Source organism: Oncorhynchus mykiss, chromosome 12 (genome assembly GCF_057628025.1).
Source record: "Oncorhynchus mykiss isolate SJ-2025 chromosome 12, ASM5762802v1, whole genome shotgun sequence".
Classification (NCBI taxonomy): Eukaryota; Metazoa; Chordata; class Actinopteri; order Salmoniformes; family Salmonidae; genus Oncorhynchus; species Oncorhynchus mykiss.
The window spans coordinates 5,059,216-5,076,687 of record NC_143033.1 but is presented as its reverse complement, the minus strand read 5'-3'; the positions used below and the strand labels follow the sequence as shown (position 1 = coordinate 5,076,687).

The following is a 17,472-nucleotide window of genomic DNA, read 5'->3' as shown; positions in this document are numbered from 1 at the left end:
TCCCTATGGGCGCTGGTCAACAGTAGTGCACCCTATTCCCTATGGGCGCTGGTCAGCAGTAGTGCATCCTATTCCCTATGGGTGCTGGTCAACAGTAGTGCACCCTATTCCCTATGGGCGCTGGTCAACAGTATTGCACCCTATTCCTTATGGGCGCTGGTCAACAGTATTGCACCCTATTCCCTATGGGCGCTGGTCAACAGTAGTGCACCCTATTCCCTATGGGCGCTGGTCAGCAGTAGTGCAACCTATTCCCTATGGGTGCTGGTCAACAGTAGTGCACCCTATTCCCTATGGGTGCTGGTCAACAGTAGTGCACCCTATTCCCTATGGGCGCTGGTCAACAGTATTGCACCCTATTCCCTATGGGCGCTGGTCAACAGTAGTGTACCCTATTCCCTATGGGCGCTGGTCAACAGTAGTGCACCCTATTCCCTATGGGCGCTGGTCAACAGTAGTGCACCCTATTCCCTATGGGCGCTTGTCAACAGTAGTGCACCCTATTCCCTATGGGCGCTGGTCAACAGTAGTGCACCCTATTCCCTATGGGCGCTGGTCAGCAGTAGTGCATCCTATTCCCTATGGGTATGGGGACAGAGCCACAGACAATCCCAGTCCTGAAATGAAAATCTCCTGATGTTTCGGTCGACCGATTATGATTTTTCAACGCCGATACCGATAATTGGAGGACCAAAAAAGCTGATACCGATTAATCGGCCGATATCTTTATTTATTTATTTGTAATAATGACAATTACAACAATACTGAATGAACACTTATTTTAACTGAATACATCAATAAAGTCAATTTAGCCTCAAATAAATAATGAAACACGTTCAATTTGGTTTAAATAATGCAAAAACACAGTGTTGGAGAAGAAAGTAAAAGTGCACTATGTGCCATGTAAGAAAGCTAACGTTTCAGTTCCTTGCTCAGAACATGAGAACATATGAAAGCTGGTGGTTCCTTTTAACACGAGTCATCAATATTTCCAGGTAAGAAGTTTTAGGTTGTAGTTATTATAGGAATTATAGGACTATTTCTCTCTATGCCATTTGTATTTCATTAACCTTTGACTATTGGATGTTCTTATAGGCACTTTAGTATTGCCAGTGTAACAGTATAGCTTCCGTCCCTCTCCTCGCTCCTCCCTGGGCTCGAACCAGCAACACAACGACAACAGCCACCATCGAAGCAGTGTTACCCATGCAGAGCAAGGGGAACAACTACTAGAAGGCTCAGAGCGAGTGACGTTTGAAACGCTATTAGCGTGCGCTAACTAGCTAGCCATTTCACTTATGTTAAACTAGCCTCATCTCGGGAGTTGATAGGCTTGAAGTCATAAACAGCGCAATGCTTGACGCACAATGAAGAGCTGCTGGCAAAACGCAACGAAAGTGCTGTTTGAATGAATGTTTACGCGCCTGCTTCTGCCTACCACCGCTCAGTCAGATTATATGCAACGCAGGACACGCTAGATAATATCTAGTAATATCATCAACCATGTGTAGTTAACTAGTGATTATGATTTATTGTTTTTTTTACAAGATAAGTTTAATGCTAGCTAGCAATTTACCTTGGCTAACTGCATTCGCGTAACAGGCTGTCTCCTTGTGGAGTGTAACAAGAGAGAGGCAGGTCGTTATTGCGTTGGACTAGTAAAATTGCAAGATTTGGGTCCCCCGGGCTGACAAGGTGAAAATCTGTCATTCTGCCCCTGAATGAGGCAGTTAACCCACCGTTCCTAGTCCGTCATTGAAAATAAGAATGTGTTCTTAACTGACTTGCCTAGTTAAATAAAGATTAAATAAAGATGTAAAAAAAAAAAAACGGCACATCGGCGCCCAAAAATACCGATTTCGATTGTTATGAAAACTTGAAATTGGCCCTAATAAATCGGCCATTCCGATTAATCGGTCGACCTCTAGTTTCTAGACACATGTAGTCTACTTCAGGTCTGGAAAATGTTTTAATTTGGAACATTTTCATTAATATTCTGGACTTTGATCAAGGAACGGTAGCCTGCAGAGTTTTCCTCTAAATATATGGCAGTTTGTTCCAAATGGCACCCTATATAGTGCACTACTTTAGACCAGAACCCTATTCCCTATATAGTGCACTACTTTAGACCAGAGCCCTATAGAACCCTATTCCGTATATAGTGCACTACTTTAGACCAGAGCCCTATAGAACCCTATTCCCTATATATAGGGCACTACTTTAGACCAGAGCCCTATGGAACCCTATTCCCTATATAGTGCACTACTTTAGACCAGAGCCCTATGGAACCCTATTCCCTATATATAGTGCACTACTTCAGACCAGAGCCCTATGGAACCCTATTCCCTATATAGTGCACTACTTTAGACCAGAGCCCTATGGAACCCTATTCCCTATATATAGTGCACTACTTCAGACCAGAGCCCTATGGAACCCTATTCCCTATATAGTGCACTACTTTAGACCAGGGCCATACGGCACCCTATGATGGTCATGCACTATACAGGGAAATGGTTCCATTTGAGATGGACTCAGGTTTATTTTAGTTAGACCTGCATCACAAAGGGTTGCCTGTGGACAGAGAATGGTGCTTGCCACGCCAGGGTTGTGGGTTCGATTCCCACAGAGGACCAGCATGAAAACATCTCACTAAACTGTAAGACGCTGTGGGTAAGAGCGTCTGCTAAATGACTGGACTGTAAACGTCTGCATGTGGCCACGCATCACATCAACTAGTGAGACATTCCTCTCTACTGGAAACACACTGTTCTGGACACCAGCTAGAGGGAGGTTTGTTTCTGTCCCAACGGGCACACAATTCCCTATATGGTGCTGGTCTAAAGTAGTGCACTATATAGGGTATAGGGTTCTATAGGGCTCTGGTCTAAAGTAGTGCACTATATAGGGAATAGGGTTCCATAGGGCTCTGGTCTAAAGTAGTGTACTATATAGGGGATAGGGTTCCATAGGGCTCTGGTCTAAAGTAGTGCACTATATAGGGAATAGGGTTCCATAGGGCTCTGGTCTAAAGTAGTGCACTATATAGGGGATAGGGTTCCATAGGGCTCTGGTCTAAAGTAGTGCACTATATATAGGGAATAGGGTTCCATAGGACTCTGGTCTAAAGTAGTGCACTATATATAGGGAATAGGGTTCCATAGGGCTCTGGGGTAAGGTAGTGCACTATATAGGGAATAGGGTTCCATAGGGCTCTGGGGTAAGGTAGTGCACTATATAGGGAATAGGGTTCTATAGGGCTCTGGTCTAAAGTAGTGCACTATATCTAGGGAATAGGGTTCCATAGGACTCTGGTCTAAAGTAGTGCACTATATATAGGGAATAGGGTTCCATAGGGCTCTGGGGTAAAGTAGTGCACTATATAGGGAAATGGGCTCTGGTCTAAAGTAGTGCACTATATAGGGGACAGGGTTCCATATGGCTCTGGTCTAAAGTAGTGCACTATATAGGGAATAGGGTGTCGTTTGGGATGCACACACCTGCGTAAAGGCTCAGCCAGAACTTCAGGTAATAAAACAGAATAAAATGGATACCTATTGTGAATGTACCTTTCTAAAAGGAACAGGCGTAGGCTATATCCAAGAAAGCTGCTGCCTGCCTGCTGTTGCCAAGGCCCTGTTGCCAAGACCAATCAATGAGAAGGAAATAATATTAAGTACAAGCATATGCCCAGTGATGAAAAGAGTTCCAGACTGATTTAATATGCTGGGTAATTTGGACCTCTGGTCAGTCCAATGTGAGTCTGAAAAGGCACCCTATTCCCTATATAGTGTACTACTATAGACCAGAGCCATATGGAACCCTGTCCCCTATATAGTGCATTACTTTAGACCAGAGCCTTATGGAACCCTGTCCCCTATATAGTGCACTAGTTTAGACCAGAGCCCATTTCCCTATATAGTGCACTACCTTACCCCAGAGCCCTATGGAACCCTATTCCCTATATAGTGTACTACTTTAGACCAGAGCCCTATGGAACCCTATTCCCTATACACCAGAGCCCTATGGAACCCTATTCCCTATATAGTGCACTACTTTAGACCAGAACCTTATGGAACCCTGTCCCCTATATAGTGCACTAGTTTAGACCTATTCCCTATATAGTGCACAATTTTTGACCAGAACCCTATGGGCCCTGATGCACTATTTAGGGAATATTTTTCCGTTTTGAATGCTCCCTAGTCGTCACAGGTGACTTCTGGAACATTCACACATTTACCAGGGTTCAGTCCTTTCCTTTCAAGTCGAAATATGTGGCAATTACAACTTCAATTGAACATTATATAATGAATTTAATTAGATTTTTAGAATTTCTGTATATTTGTATTTTCTTTAGTAATGGGAGTTAGTTACTGGGTTGGCTTTTCTCTCAACCAATGACAGCAGGCAGGGAAACCGGTCTGTTTGTTGTGATTGGCTGAGACCCAGTCAGCCCATCCCCAGTTCCTGGTTCTAACAGGCATGGCTACATTAAACAGGACACACTCTTTTCAAGCCTTTTCGCCTGGTGGGCGGTGCTATGGATTGGCCATAGATTGTAGCACACGTACTGGTGAGTCAGTCAGTGTCGATAACTAGCTGAGTACTCGCTCGTGTCCGGATTGTGTAATCTATTCAACACATCGCTAAACCGTAGAGGACGATACTGATTCATCAGGGAGTCACAAAGATGAAACAAACCAATGGAATTGCTGAATTCACGTTGTGCGGCCACAGAATAGAAAGAAGCTAAACAAATGATTTTGGGTTCCAATTTCACATTGTTTAAAGTTGGAGTAGACTAGTGGTTAGAGTGTAGAGGCGGCAGGGTAGCCTAGTGGTTAGAGTGTAGAGGTGGCAGGGTAGCCTAGTGGTTAGAGTGTAGAGGTGGTAGGTAGCCTAGTGGTTAGAGTGTAGAGGTGGCAGGGTAGCCTAGTGGTTAGAGTGTAGAGGCGGCAGGGTAGCCTAGTGGTTAGAGTGTAGAGGCGGCAGGGTAGCCTAGTGGTTAGAGTGTAGAGGCGGCAGCGTAGCCTAGTGGTTAGAGTGTAGAGGCGGCAGGGTAGCCTAGTGGTTAGAGTGTAGAGGCGGCAGGGTAGCCTAGTGGTTAGAGTGTAGAGGCGGCAGGGTAGCCTAGTGGTTAGAGTGTAGAGGCGGCAGGGTAGCCTAGTGGTTAGAGTGTAGAGGCGGCAGCGTAGCCTAGTGGTTAGAGTGTAGAGGCGGCAGGGTAGCCTAGTGGTTAGAGTGTAGAGGCGGCAGGGTAGCCTAGTGGTTAGAGCGTTGGACTAGTAACCGGAAGGTTGCAAGTTCAAATCCCAGAGCTGACAAGGTACAAATCTGTCGTTCTGCCCCTGAACAGGCAGTTAACCCACTGTTCCTAGGCCGTCATTGAAAATAAGAATTTGTTCTTAACTGACTTGTTAATAAAAGAAAAAATACAAATTCATGCAAAGTAATGAGACTGGGTGTGTAAATATGGTAAAATTGGTCTCATGTATAGGCCCTCGAACACGTAAAACTAAAACCATCAGATGAACAGTTTTTAATGAAGCCAGCAACGCAAATAATGAATCTCAGTGATTGACAGGTATCCTATATACAATACATTACCGAAAGTATGTGGACACCTGCTCGTCGAACATCTCATTCCATAATCATGGGCATTAATATGGAGTTGGTCCCCCCCTTTGCTGCTATAACAGCCTCCACTCTTCTGGGAATGCTTTCCACTAGATGTTGGAACATTGCTGCTATTACAGCCTCCACTCTTCTGGGAAGGCTTTCCACTAGATGTTGGAACATTGCTGCTATAACAGCCTCCACTCTTCTGGGAAGGCTTTCCACTAGATGTTTGAACATTGCTGATATAACAGCCTCCACTCTTCTGGGAAGGCTTTCCACTAGATGTTTGAACATTGCTGATATAACAGCCTCCACTCTTCTGGGAAGGCTTTCCACTAGGTGTTGGAACATTGCTGCTGTAACAGCCTCCACTCTTCTGGGAAGGCTTTCCACTAGATGTTGGAATATTGCTGCTATAACAGCCTCCACTCTTCTGGGAAGGCTTTCCACTAGATGTTGGAACATTGCTGCTGTAACAGCCTCCACTCTTCTGGGAAGGCTTTCCACTAGATGTTGGAACATTGCTGCTATAACAGCCTCCACTCTTCTGGGAAGGCTTTCCACTAGATGTTTGAACATTGCTGATATAACAGCCTCCACTCTTCTGGGAAGGCTTTCCACTAGGTGTTGGAATATTGCTGCTATAACAGCCTCCACTCTTCTGGGAAGGCTTTCCACTATATGTTGGAACATTGCTGCTATAACAGCCTCCACTCTTCTGGGAAGACTTTCCACTAGATGTTGGAACATTGCTGCGGGGACTTGCTTCCATTCAGCCCCAAGAGCATTAGTGAGGTCGGGCACTGATGTTGGGCGATTAGGACTGGCTCGCAGTCGGCGTTCCAATTCATCCCAAAGGTGTTCGATGGGGTTGGGGTCACTTGCTTTGTGCCCGGGGGCATTGTCATGCTGAAGCAGAAAAGGGCCTTCCCCCAAACTGTTGCCACAAAGTTGGACGCACAGAATCGTCCAGAATGTAATTGTATGTTGTAGCGTTAAGATTTCCCTTCACTGGAACTAAGGGGCCTAGCCCGAACCATGAAAAACAGCCCCAGACCATTATTCCTCCTCCACCAAACTTTACGGTTGGCATTATGCATTGGGGCAGGTAGCTTTCTCCTGGCATCTGCCAAACCCAGGTTCGTCCGTCGGACTGCCAGATGATGAAGAGTGATTTATCACTCCAGAGAACGTGTTTCCACTGCTCCAGAGTCCAATAGTGGCGAGCTTTACAACACTTGGCATTCAGCATTGTGATCTTACGCTTGTGTGCGGCTTCTCCGCCATGGAAACCCATTTCATGAAGCTCCCTACAAACAGTTCTTGTGCTGACGTTGTTGCTTCCAGAGGCAGTTTGGAACTTGGTAGTGAGTGTTGCAACCGAGGACATACGATTTTTACACGCTATACGCTTCAACACTCTGCAGTCCCGTTCTGTGAGCTTGTGTGGCCTACCACTTCGTGGCTGAGCCGTGGTTGCTCCTAGACGTTTCCACTTTACAATAACAGCACTTACAGTTGACCGGGCGGAAGCTCTAGCAGGGCAGAAATTTGACAAACTGACTTGTTGGAAAGGTGGAATCCTATGACGGTGCCAAGTTGAAAGTCATTGAGCTCTTCAGTAAGGTCATTCTACTGCCAATGTTTTCCTATGGAGATTGCATGGCTGTGTGCTCGATTTTATACACCTGTCAGCAGCGGGTGTGGCTGAAAAAGCTGAATCCATTAATTTGAAGGGGTGTCCACATACTTTTATATACAGGGTATATATTATACATTGTTCACTTTTGGGAAAGCTACTAAGTGGCTGGACCAGTTATCTATTGTTAATTTGAACACATCTAAATTATGTTCTTATAAGAAAGATTGTCAACTATAAAGTATAAACCCACTAGAGTTTAATTTACCAATGAGGTCCCAGGCGGAGGGTTCGCAGTTGAACGTGGACGCGCATTGAATCCCACACCGACAGTCGACTGACTACCTGACAACAGTCCACTACCTGACAGCAGTCCACTACATGACAACAGTCCAAGGTTCTCGGGTTCTGGAGTTCTCTGTTTGGCATCTTCATGAGGTATTAGCAGTTAAAGGTAGACTCAGTGAGCAGCACCACAGATATTGAGATGAGTGAGATGCAACACTTCGCTCTCACACAGTCACACACAGTATCTGCTCATGTGTTCAGGTTCACTTCACACTGTTACAGCGAGGTAGCCAGGACACCAAAACAGCGAAGAAGATTGAGCCTCACGCATCAACGCTATTAGTTGTTGCGGAAATGTGCACACTATGATGTTTACTTTTTGCATCTACATCATATTGCTGAGTCTACCTTTCAACTAGGAACAGTATCAGTGTTAGGGATCAGGTAGAAACAGTTCAATTAGGAACAGTATTAATGTTAGGGATCATGTAGAAACAGTTCAACTAGGAACAGTATCAATGTTAGGGATCATGTAGAAACAGTTAAACTAGGAACCGAATCAATGTTAGGGATCATGTAGAAACAGTTCAACTAGGAACAGTATCAATGTTAGGGATCATGTAGAAACAGTTCAACTAGGAACCGAATCAATGTTAGGGATCATGTAGAAACAGTTCAACTAGGAACAGTATCAATGTTAGGGATCATGTAGAAACAGTTCAACTAGGAACAGTATCAATGTTAGGGATCATGTAGAAACAGTTCATCTAGGAACAGTATCAATGTTAGGGATCATGTAGAAACAGTTCATCTAGGAACAGTATCAATGTTAGGGATCATGTAGAAACAGTTCAACTAGGAACAGTATCAATGTTAGGGATCATGTAGAAACAGTTAAACTAGGAACAGTATCAATGTTAGGGATCATGTAGAAACAGTTCATCTAGGAACAGTATCAATGTTAGGGATCATGTAGAAACATTTCAACTAGGAACAGTATCAATGTTAGGGATCATGTAGAAACAGTTCAACTAGGAACAACGTAGAACAGATCCTCTGTGAGTGACAGGTTCTGTTGATAGAACATACAACAGTGTTGCTGTTTTGTTTAGGAAAGTCATATTGAGATGACATAATATTTATTTCAAGGGAGAGTCTGAGACCATGTGTTGGCAGGGAATGTGTGCCCTCATCATCTCTCAACCCACAGATGGACATAACACACTGATTACTATCCAAGATTAATCTAACATGCAATCCTCTTGTCTCTCTTGTCTCTCAGCACCACAGTCGAGTCCCCTCCTCCTCCGCTGGTCCGTCTTGTTAATGGTTACATCACCGTACGGCCTCACCACCACGACAGAGGCCACGCCCACGCCAGAGCCAATTACAACAGGTTGTTTTCAGGCTCCTCCGCCTCTACGCCCTTGTGTGTCTTCTGGTTACTTTTTACCGTGTTGGGTCATATCTGGACTCTCTAGTAGCAGGTCTGTACAGGAGGTTACTGGTTCAAAACCCTCCTGCTAACATCTGGACTCTCTAGTAGCAGGTCTGTACAGGAGGTTACTGGTTCAAAACCCTCCTGCTAATATCTGGACTCTCTAGTAGCAGGTCTGTACAGGAGGTTGTTGGTTTAAAATCCTCCTGCTAACATCTGGACTCTAGTAGCAGCTCTAGTCTAAAGCACAAGGTTATTGGTTCAAATCCATCCTGCTCACAATGAATCATCTATTTCAACACACATTGGGGGCGAATCCAAACTTTCCCTTACGTCAAATTTTCAGTTAATCATGCATTGATGTCGAGTGACAATGTGACTTAAAGGAATACTTCAGGATTTTGGCAATTAAGCCATTTATGTACTTTCCCAGAGTCAGATAAACTCATGGATACAATTTGTATGTCTCTGCATCTGGTATGAAGAAATGTACAGGTAGTTTCGCAAGCCAATGCTAACTAGCGTTAGCGCAATGACTGGAAGTCTATGTTATCTACTAGCGTGAAATTGCGCTGACGCTAATTAGCGACTTCCTTCAAACTTCCCTCAGGGGCATGAAAATGGTGTCCACAAGTTCATCTGACTCTGGAGAAGTAGATAAAGGGCTTCATTGCCAAAATCCTGCAGCATCCCTTTAATGGAAGTTAGGATTTGTCCAAATCCATCTCGACTGGATCTTTTACGTGTTTATTATTTCAAATGTTTTTTGTTTGTTTTTGTTTTTCAGCAGCAAATGTATTATAAATAACCCAAACGGCTCTTACTCTGACAAGATTGTTTTCTTCCAACTCCCTTAATTAATTAATTTATTCTTCACTTTTTGAAGAATGCGTTTTGCATCGCATAATACTGTGGGAATTGTACATATCTACATATTATAGATTGTATTTTTAGAAATATGACATTTTGAATGGTTGAATGTGTTTTGTTTATTGTTGTTGTTTATAAATAGATACAGTATATTTTCTAGACTAAAGCTGGTACTAACCACCATAACCCGTATTTGACAGCCTGGTTCCCGATCTGTTTGTGCTGTCTTGGCATTGACCATCGGGCAGGGGTATTGAAATCCGAGCCTGGAGGTCCATAATACTGCTGGTTTTATGTTCCACCTGAAAATTTATTTCATCCACCTGGTGCCCCAGGTCTAAATCGGTCCTTGATTTAGAGGCAATCAGCAGTGGAACTGGCTTCAAGGTCAATGTTTTGAATTGGCTATGTTATAGGAGTTGGCAAGACAGCACAAATATACCTGGAACCAGGCTACATATCTCCTCTAGGTTGTAATGTGACGTCTGAGAGAAACGATCCAAACCAGTGTTATCTACGTCTTGTTGTCTGGGAGAAACGATCCAAACCAGTGTTATCTACGGCTTGTAGTCGGAGAGAAACGATCCAAACCAGTGTTATCTACGGCTTGTTGTCTGGGAGAAACGATCCAAACCAGTGTTATCTACGGCTTGTTGTCTGGGAGAAACGATCCAAACCAGTGTTATCTACGGCTTGTTGTCTGGGAGAAACGATCCAAACCAGTGTTATCTACGGCTTGTTGTCTGGGAGAAACGATCCAAACCAGTGTTATCTACGGCTTGTTGTCTGGGAGAAACGATCCAAACCAGTGTTATCTACGGCTTGTTGTCTGAGAGAAACGATCCAAACCAGTGTTATCTACGGCTTGTTGTCTGAGAGAAACGATCCAAACCAGTGTTATCTACGGCTTGTTGTCTGGGAGAAACGATCCAAATCAGTATTATCTACGGCTTGTTGTCTGGGAGAAACGATCCAAACCAGTGTTATCTACGGCTTGTAGTCGGAGAGAAACGATCCAAACCAGTGTTATCTACGGCTTGTTGTCTGGGAGAAACGATCCAAACCAGTGTTATCTACGGCTTGTTGTCTGGGAGAAACGATCCAAACCAGTGTTATCTACGACTTGTTGTCTGGGAGAAACGATCCAAACCAGTGTTATCTACGGCTTGTTGTCTGGGAGAAACGATCCAAACCAGTGTTATCTACGGCTTGTTGTCTGGGAGAAACGATCCAAACCAGTGTTATCTACGGCTTGTTGTCTGGGAGAAACGATCCAAACCAGTGTTATCTACGGCTTGTTGTCTGGGAGAAACGATCCAAACCAGTGTTATCTACGGCTTGTTGTCTGGGAGAAACGATCCAAACCAGTGTTATCTACGGCTTGTTGTCTGAGAGAAACGATCCAAACCAGTGTTATCTACGGCTTGTTGTCTGGGAGAAACGATCCAAACCAGTGTTATCTACGGCTTGTAGTCGGAGAGAAACGATCCAAACCAGTGTTATCTACGGCTTGTTGTCTGGGAGAAACGATCCAAACCAGTGTTATCTACGGCTTGTAGTCGGAGAGAAACGATCCATACCAGTGTTATCTACGGCTTGTTGTCTGAGAGAAACGATCCAAACCAGTGTTATCTACGGCTTGTTGTCTGGGAGAAACGATCCAAACCAGTGTTATCTACGGCTTGTTGTCTGGGAGAAACGATCCAAACCAGTGTTATCTACGGCTTGTTGTCTGGGAGAAACGATCCAAACCAGTGTTATCTACGGCTTGTAGTCGGAGAGAAACGATCCAAACCAGTGTTATCTACGGCTGGTTGATTGTCTATCGTATGCTGAGAGAATTATGTTTTAATATTTTTACATAATGTGTTTAATTTATTTAACTTTACAGTTGTAGGTAATCTAAACATGTCTTGTGATTGTTGTTGTTCAACCCCAAAGTGATTTTGTTAATTCTCTCTCCAGCCTCCCAGTTAGCCTAAAGGCTGGTTTACATTCGATCAAACAACATGTCTGTAGACTACTAGAGTGTGACGTGTCCACAGACCGTCTTTAGACCGACAGTAAATCAACCTTAAGTTTGGATCATGTACTACTGTATAGCAGCAGATTGATGAAATGAGTTGTTTCCTGTTGTAGCTCACTGAAATGAGTTGTTTCCTGTTGTAGCTCACTGAAATGAGTTGTTTCCTGTTGTAGCTCACTGAAATGAGTTGTGTCCTGTTGTAGCTCACTGAAATGAGTTGTATCCTGTTGTAGCTCACTGAAATGAGTTGTTTCCTGTTGTAGCTCACTGAAATGAGTTGTTTCCTGTTGTAGCTCACTGAAATGAGTTGTATCCTGTTGTAGCTCACTGAAATGAGTTGTAACCTGTTGTAGCTCACTGAAATGAGTTGTTTCCTGTTGTAGCTCACTGAAATGAGTCGTTTCCTGTTGTAGCTCACTGAAATGAGTTGTATCCTGTTGTAGCTCACTGAAATGAGTTGTACCCTGTTGTAGCTCACTGAAATGAGCTCTATAAGGTTGTAGCTCACTGAAATGAGTTGTATAAGGTTGTAGCTCACTGAAATGAGCTCTATAAGGTTGTAGCTCACTGAAATGAGTTGTATAAGGTTGTAGCTCACTGAAATGAGCTCTATAAAGTTGTAGCTCACTGAAATGAGTTGTATCCTGTTGTAGCTCACTGAAATGAGCTCCATAAGGTTGTAGCTCACTGAAATGAGTTGTATCCTGTTGTAGCTCACTGAAATGAGTTGTATCCTGTTGTAGCTCACTGAAATGAGTTGTAACCTGTTGTAGCTCACTGAAATGAGTTGTATCCTGTTGTAGCTCACTGAAATGAGTTGTAACCTGTTGTAGCTCACTGAAATGAGTTGTAACCTGTTGTAGCTCACTGAAATGAGTTGTATCCTGTTGTAGCTCACTGAAATGAGTTGTAACCTGTTGTAGCTCACTGAAATGAGTTGTATCCTGTTGTAGCTCACTGAAATGAGTTGTATCCTGTTGTAGCTCACTGACATTTAAATTGTGAGGCATGAGATGATTTAAATATTTTTGCAAACATTTTGAGAACAATAAAATATTTATCCAATTAAACGTTTGAGTCAGATGACTTTGTTAGAACGTTCCCCCACCATTGATTAGCCGAATCACTCAGAGGAGAACGTCAGAAGAGTCATTGATGTCATGTCTAATAAGATGAACCGGGTACGTTAGTAATCACATTTTGTGGTTCCTGGTATATTACTGTAATATACAACACTGGCATCTCTGCAGATTATTTAACTTTTATCTAAGCAGGTCAAAAGGCCTCTATCACAAGGGGACGTCTTCTGTTGTAGCACATTTAACGGATGGTCTCTGAGCTCCACACGACATGAGTGATGCGGAATTTAACCCCTGGGGCCGTTAGAGTACGATGCAGGCCCAAATGTTCCAGAATAATCCTTTCCCGACCTCAAATGATCCAGAGACATGATACCTGGCAGATTTGCTTCTTAATATTTCATTGCTTATTGCCCCTTTAAAAGATCAGGGAGGTTTTCATCTTTGGACAGCAGAATGGTGATAAAGAAAGAGAGGCGTTAAATTATGTTTTGTGACTGTTTTCAGTCTGTTGCTGCCCTACAAGCTATTGACCTTAACTATGGCTGGCATTGGTAACTGTTGGAAAATATTCCTCTTGTACAGCACTAAAGAAGAAGGGTGCTTTATGGTAGAGCCTTTCTTTAGGACCCTTTTTAACCGCACAGTGTAAGCTATACACTACGACCTCTATACCAGGCCGTGTCAGAGGAAAGCCCTAAAAATTGTCAAAGACTCCAACCACCCTAGTCATTTAGACTGTTCTCTCTGCTACCACACGGCAAGCGGTACCGGAGCGCCAAGTCTAGGTCCGAAATAGTTCTAAACAGCTTCCACCCCCAAGCCATAAGACTCCTGAACATCTAGTCAAATGGCTACCCAGACTATTTGCATTACCCCCCCCCCCCCCCTCCACACCACTGCCACTCTCTGTTGTCATCTATGCATAGTCACTTTAATTAACTCTACCTACATGTACATACTACCTCAACTGACACCCCCCCACATTGACTTTGCACCCCCCCCCCCCCACCACCACATTGACTCTGTACCGACACCCCCCCACATTGACTCTGTACCGTAATACCCTGTATATATTGTTATTTTACTGCTGCTCTTTAATTACCTGTTACTTTTATCTCTTATTCTTATCCGTATTTTTTGAAACTGCACTGTCAGTTAAGGGCTCATACGTAAGCATTTCAGTGCATGTGACTAGTAAAATTTGATTTGATTTGATTTGATTTGAATATGCAACGGTATCAGCAATGATAGGTAGACAGCAATGGAGGTTCCTCAGAGGAGGAACGGGAAGACCGTCCTCAGTTAATCTTATTAAAACAAAAATAGTGAAACATAAAAAAAAGTTATCCTTTTTAGATTAACTATACTAAATATATTCACGTCACCAAGTAACTCATTAAAACACACTGTTTGGCAGTGAAGGACTACAACATACTCAACAGCACCCTCTAGGGACAATGATTTTCCATCCTCCTCTGGGTTCATTGACTTAAATACAAAATCTAGAAGGCGAGTGGTTCTCACCCCATTCCAAAGACTTACACAGTAATTACGATGACTTCCGGAGGATGTCCTCCAACCTATCAGAGCTCTTGCAGCATGAACTGACATGTTGTCCGTCCAATCAAAGGATCGGATAATGAATCTAGTACTGAAAGCATAAGCCACAGCTAGCTAGCACTGCAGAGCATAACATGATGAATCTAGTACTGAAAGCATAAGCTACAGTTAGCTAGCATTGCAGAGCATAACATGATAAATCTAGTACTGAAAGCACAAGCTACAGCTAGCTAGCACTGCAGAGCATAACATGATGAATCTAGTACTGAAAGCACAAGCTACAGCTAGCTAGCACTGCAGAGCATAACATGATGAATCTAGTACTGAAAGCATAAGCTACAGCTAGCTAGCACTGCAGAGCATAACATGATGAATCTAGTACTGAAAGCATAAGCTACAGCTAGCTAGCACTGCAGAGCATAACATGATGAATCTAGTACTGAAAGCATAAGCTACAGCTAGCTAGCACTGCAGAGCATAACATGATGAATCTAGTACTGAAAGCATAAGCTACAGCTAGCTAGCACTGCAGAGCATAACATGATGAATCTAGTACTGAAAGCATAAGCTACAGCTAGTTAGCACTGCAGAGCATAACATGATGAATCTAGTACTGAAAGCATAAGCTACAGCTAGCTAGCACTGCAGAGCATAACATGATGAATCTAGTACTGAAAGCACAAGCTACAGCTAGCTAGCACTGCAGAGCATAACATGATGAATCTAGTACTGAAAGCACAAGCTACAGCTAGCTAGCACTGCAGAGCATAACATGATGAATCTAGTACTGAAAGCACAAGCTACAGCTAGCTAGCACTGCAGAGCATAACATGATGAATCTAGTACTGAAAGCATAAGCTACAGCTAGCTAGCACTGCAGAGCATAACATGATGAATCTAGTACTGAAAGCATAAGCTACAGCTAGCTAGCACTGCAGAGCATAACATGATGGATCTAGTACTGAAAGCATAAGCTACAGCTAGTTAGCACTGCAGAGCATAACATGATGAATCTAGTACTGAAAGCATAAGCTACAGCTAGTTAGCACTGCAGAGCATAACATGATGAATCTAGTACTGAAAGCATAAGCTACAGCTAGCTAGCACTGCAGAGCATAACATGATGAATCTAGTACTGAAAGCACAAGCTACAGCTAGCTAGCACTGCAGAGCATAACATGATGAATCTAGTACTGAAAGCACAAGCTACAGCTAGCTAGCACTGCAGAGCATAACATGATGAATCTAGTACTGAAAGCATAAGCTACAGCTAGCTAGCACTGCAGAGCATAACATGATGAATCTAGTACTGAAAGCATAAGCTACAGCTAGCTAGCACTGCAGAGCATAACATGATGAATCTAGTACTGAAAGCATAAGCTACAGCTAGCTAGCACTGCAGAGCATAACATGATGAATCTAGTACTGAAAGCATAAGCTACAGCTAGCTAGCACTGCAGAGCATAACATGATGAATCTAGTACTGAAAGCATGAGCTACAGCTAGCTAGCACTGCAGAGCATAACATGATGAATCTAGTACTGAAAGCATAAGCTACAGCTAGTTAGCACTGCAGAGCATAACATGATGAATCTAGTACTGAAAGCACAAGCTACAGCTAGCTAGCACTGCAGAGCATAACATGATGAATATAGTACTGAAAGCACAAGCTACAGCTAGCTAGCACTGCAGAGCATAACATGATGAATCTAGTACTGAAAGCACAAGCTACAGCTAGCTAGCACTGCAGAGCATAACATGATGAATCTAGTACTGAAAGCATAAGCTACAGCTAGCTAGCACTGCAGAGCATAACATGATGAATCTAGTACTGAAAGCATAAGCTACAGCTAGCTAGCACTGCAGAGCATAACATGATGAATCTAGTACTGAAAGCATAAGCTACAGCTAGTTAGCACTGCAGAGCATAACATGATGAATCTAGTACTGAAAGCATAAGCTACAGCTAGCTAGCACTGCAGAGCATAACATGATGAATCTAGTACTGAAAGCACAAGCTACAGCTAGCTAGCACTGCAGAGTATAACATGATGAATCTAGTACTGAAAGCACAAGCTACAGCTAGCTAGCACTGCAGAGCATAACATGATGAATCTAGTACTGAAAGCACAAGCTACAGCTAGCTAGCACTGCAGAGCATAACATGACGAATCTAGTACTGAAAGCATAAGCTACAGCTAGCTAGCACTGCAGAGCATAACATGATGAATCTAGTACTGAAAGCACAAGCTACAGCTAGCTAGCACTGCAGAGCATAACATGATGAATCTAGTACTGAAAGCATAAGCTACAGCTAGCTAGCACTGCAGAGCATAACATGATGAATCTAGTACTGAAAGCACAAGCTACAGCTAGCTAGCACTGCAGAGCATAACATGATGAATCTAGTACTGAAAGCATAAGCTACAGCTAGCTAGCACTGCAGAGCATAACATGATGGATCTAGTACTGAAAGCATAAGCTACAGCTAGCTAGCACTGCAGAGCATAACATGATGGATCTAGTACTGAAAGCATAAGCTACAGCTAGTTAGCACTGCAGAGCATAACATGATGAATCTAGTACTGAAAGCATAAGCTACAGCTAGTTAGCACTGCAGAGCATAACATGATGAATCTAGTACTGAAAGCATAAGCTACAGCTAGCTAGCACTGCAGAGCATAACATGATGAATCTAGTACTGAAAGCACAAGCTACAGCTAGCTAGCACTGCAGAGCATAACATGATGAATCTAGTACTGAAAGCACAAGCTACAGCTAGCTAGCACTGCAGAGCATAACATGATGAATCTAGTACTGAAAGCATAAGCTACAGCTAGCTAGCACTGCAGAGCATAACATGATGAATCTAGTACTGAAAGCATAAGCTACAGCTAGCTAGCACTGCAGAGCATAACATGATGAATCTAGTACTGAAAGCATAAGCTACAGC

General features: G+C 43.3%; 1 protein-coding gene across 1 annotated transcript in view; it reads left to right on the top strand.

The window, feature by feature from the left end:
- Positions 1-12,947, top strand: part of trabd2a (TraB domain containing 2A) — a 129,478-nt gene extending 116,531 nt beyond the window's left edge. The window contains exon 7 of the mRNA XM_036936776.2: positions 8,826-12,947. Coding sequence (XP_036792671.2) covers positions 8,826-9,024 — 199 coding nt within the window. The 3' untranslated portion in view covers positions 9,025-12,947. The remainder of the gene's footprint in view (positions 1-8,825) is intronic.
- Positions 12,948-17,472: the final 4,525 nt, after the last annotated feature.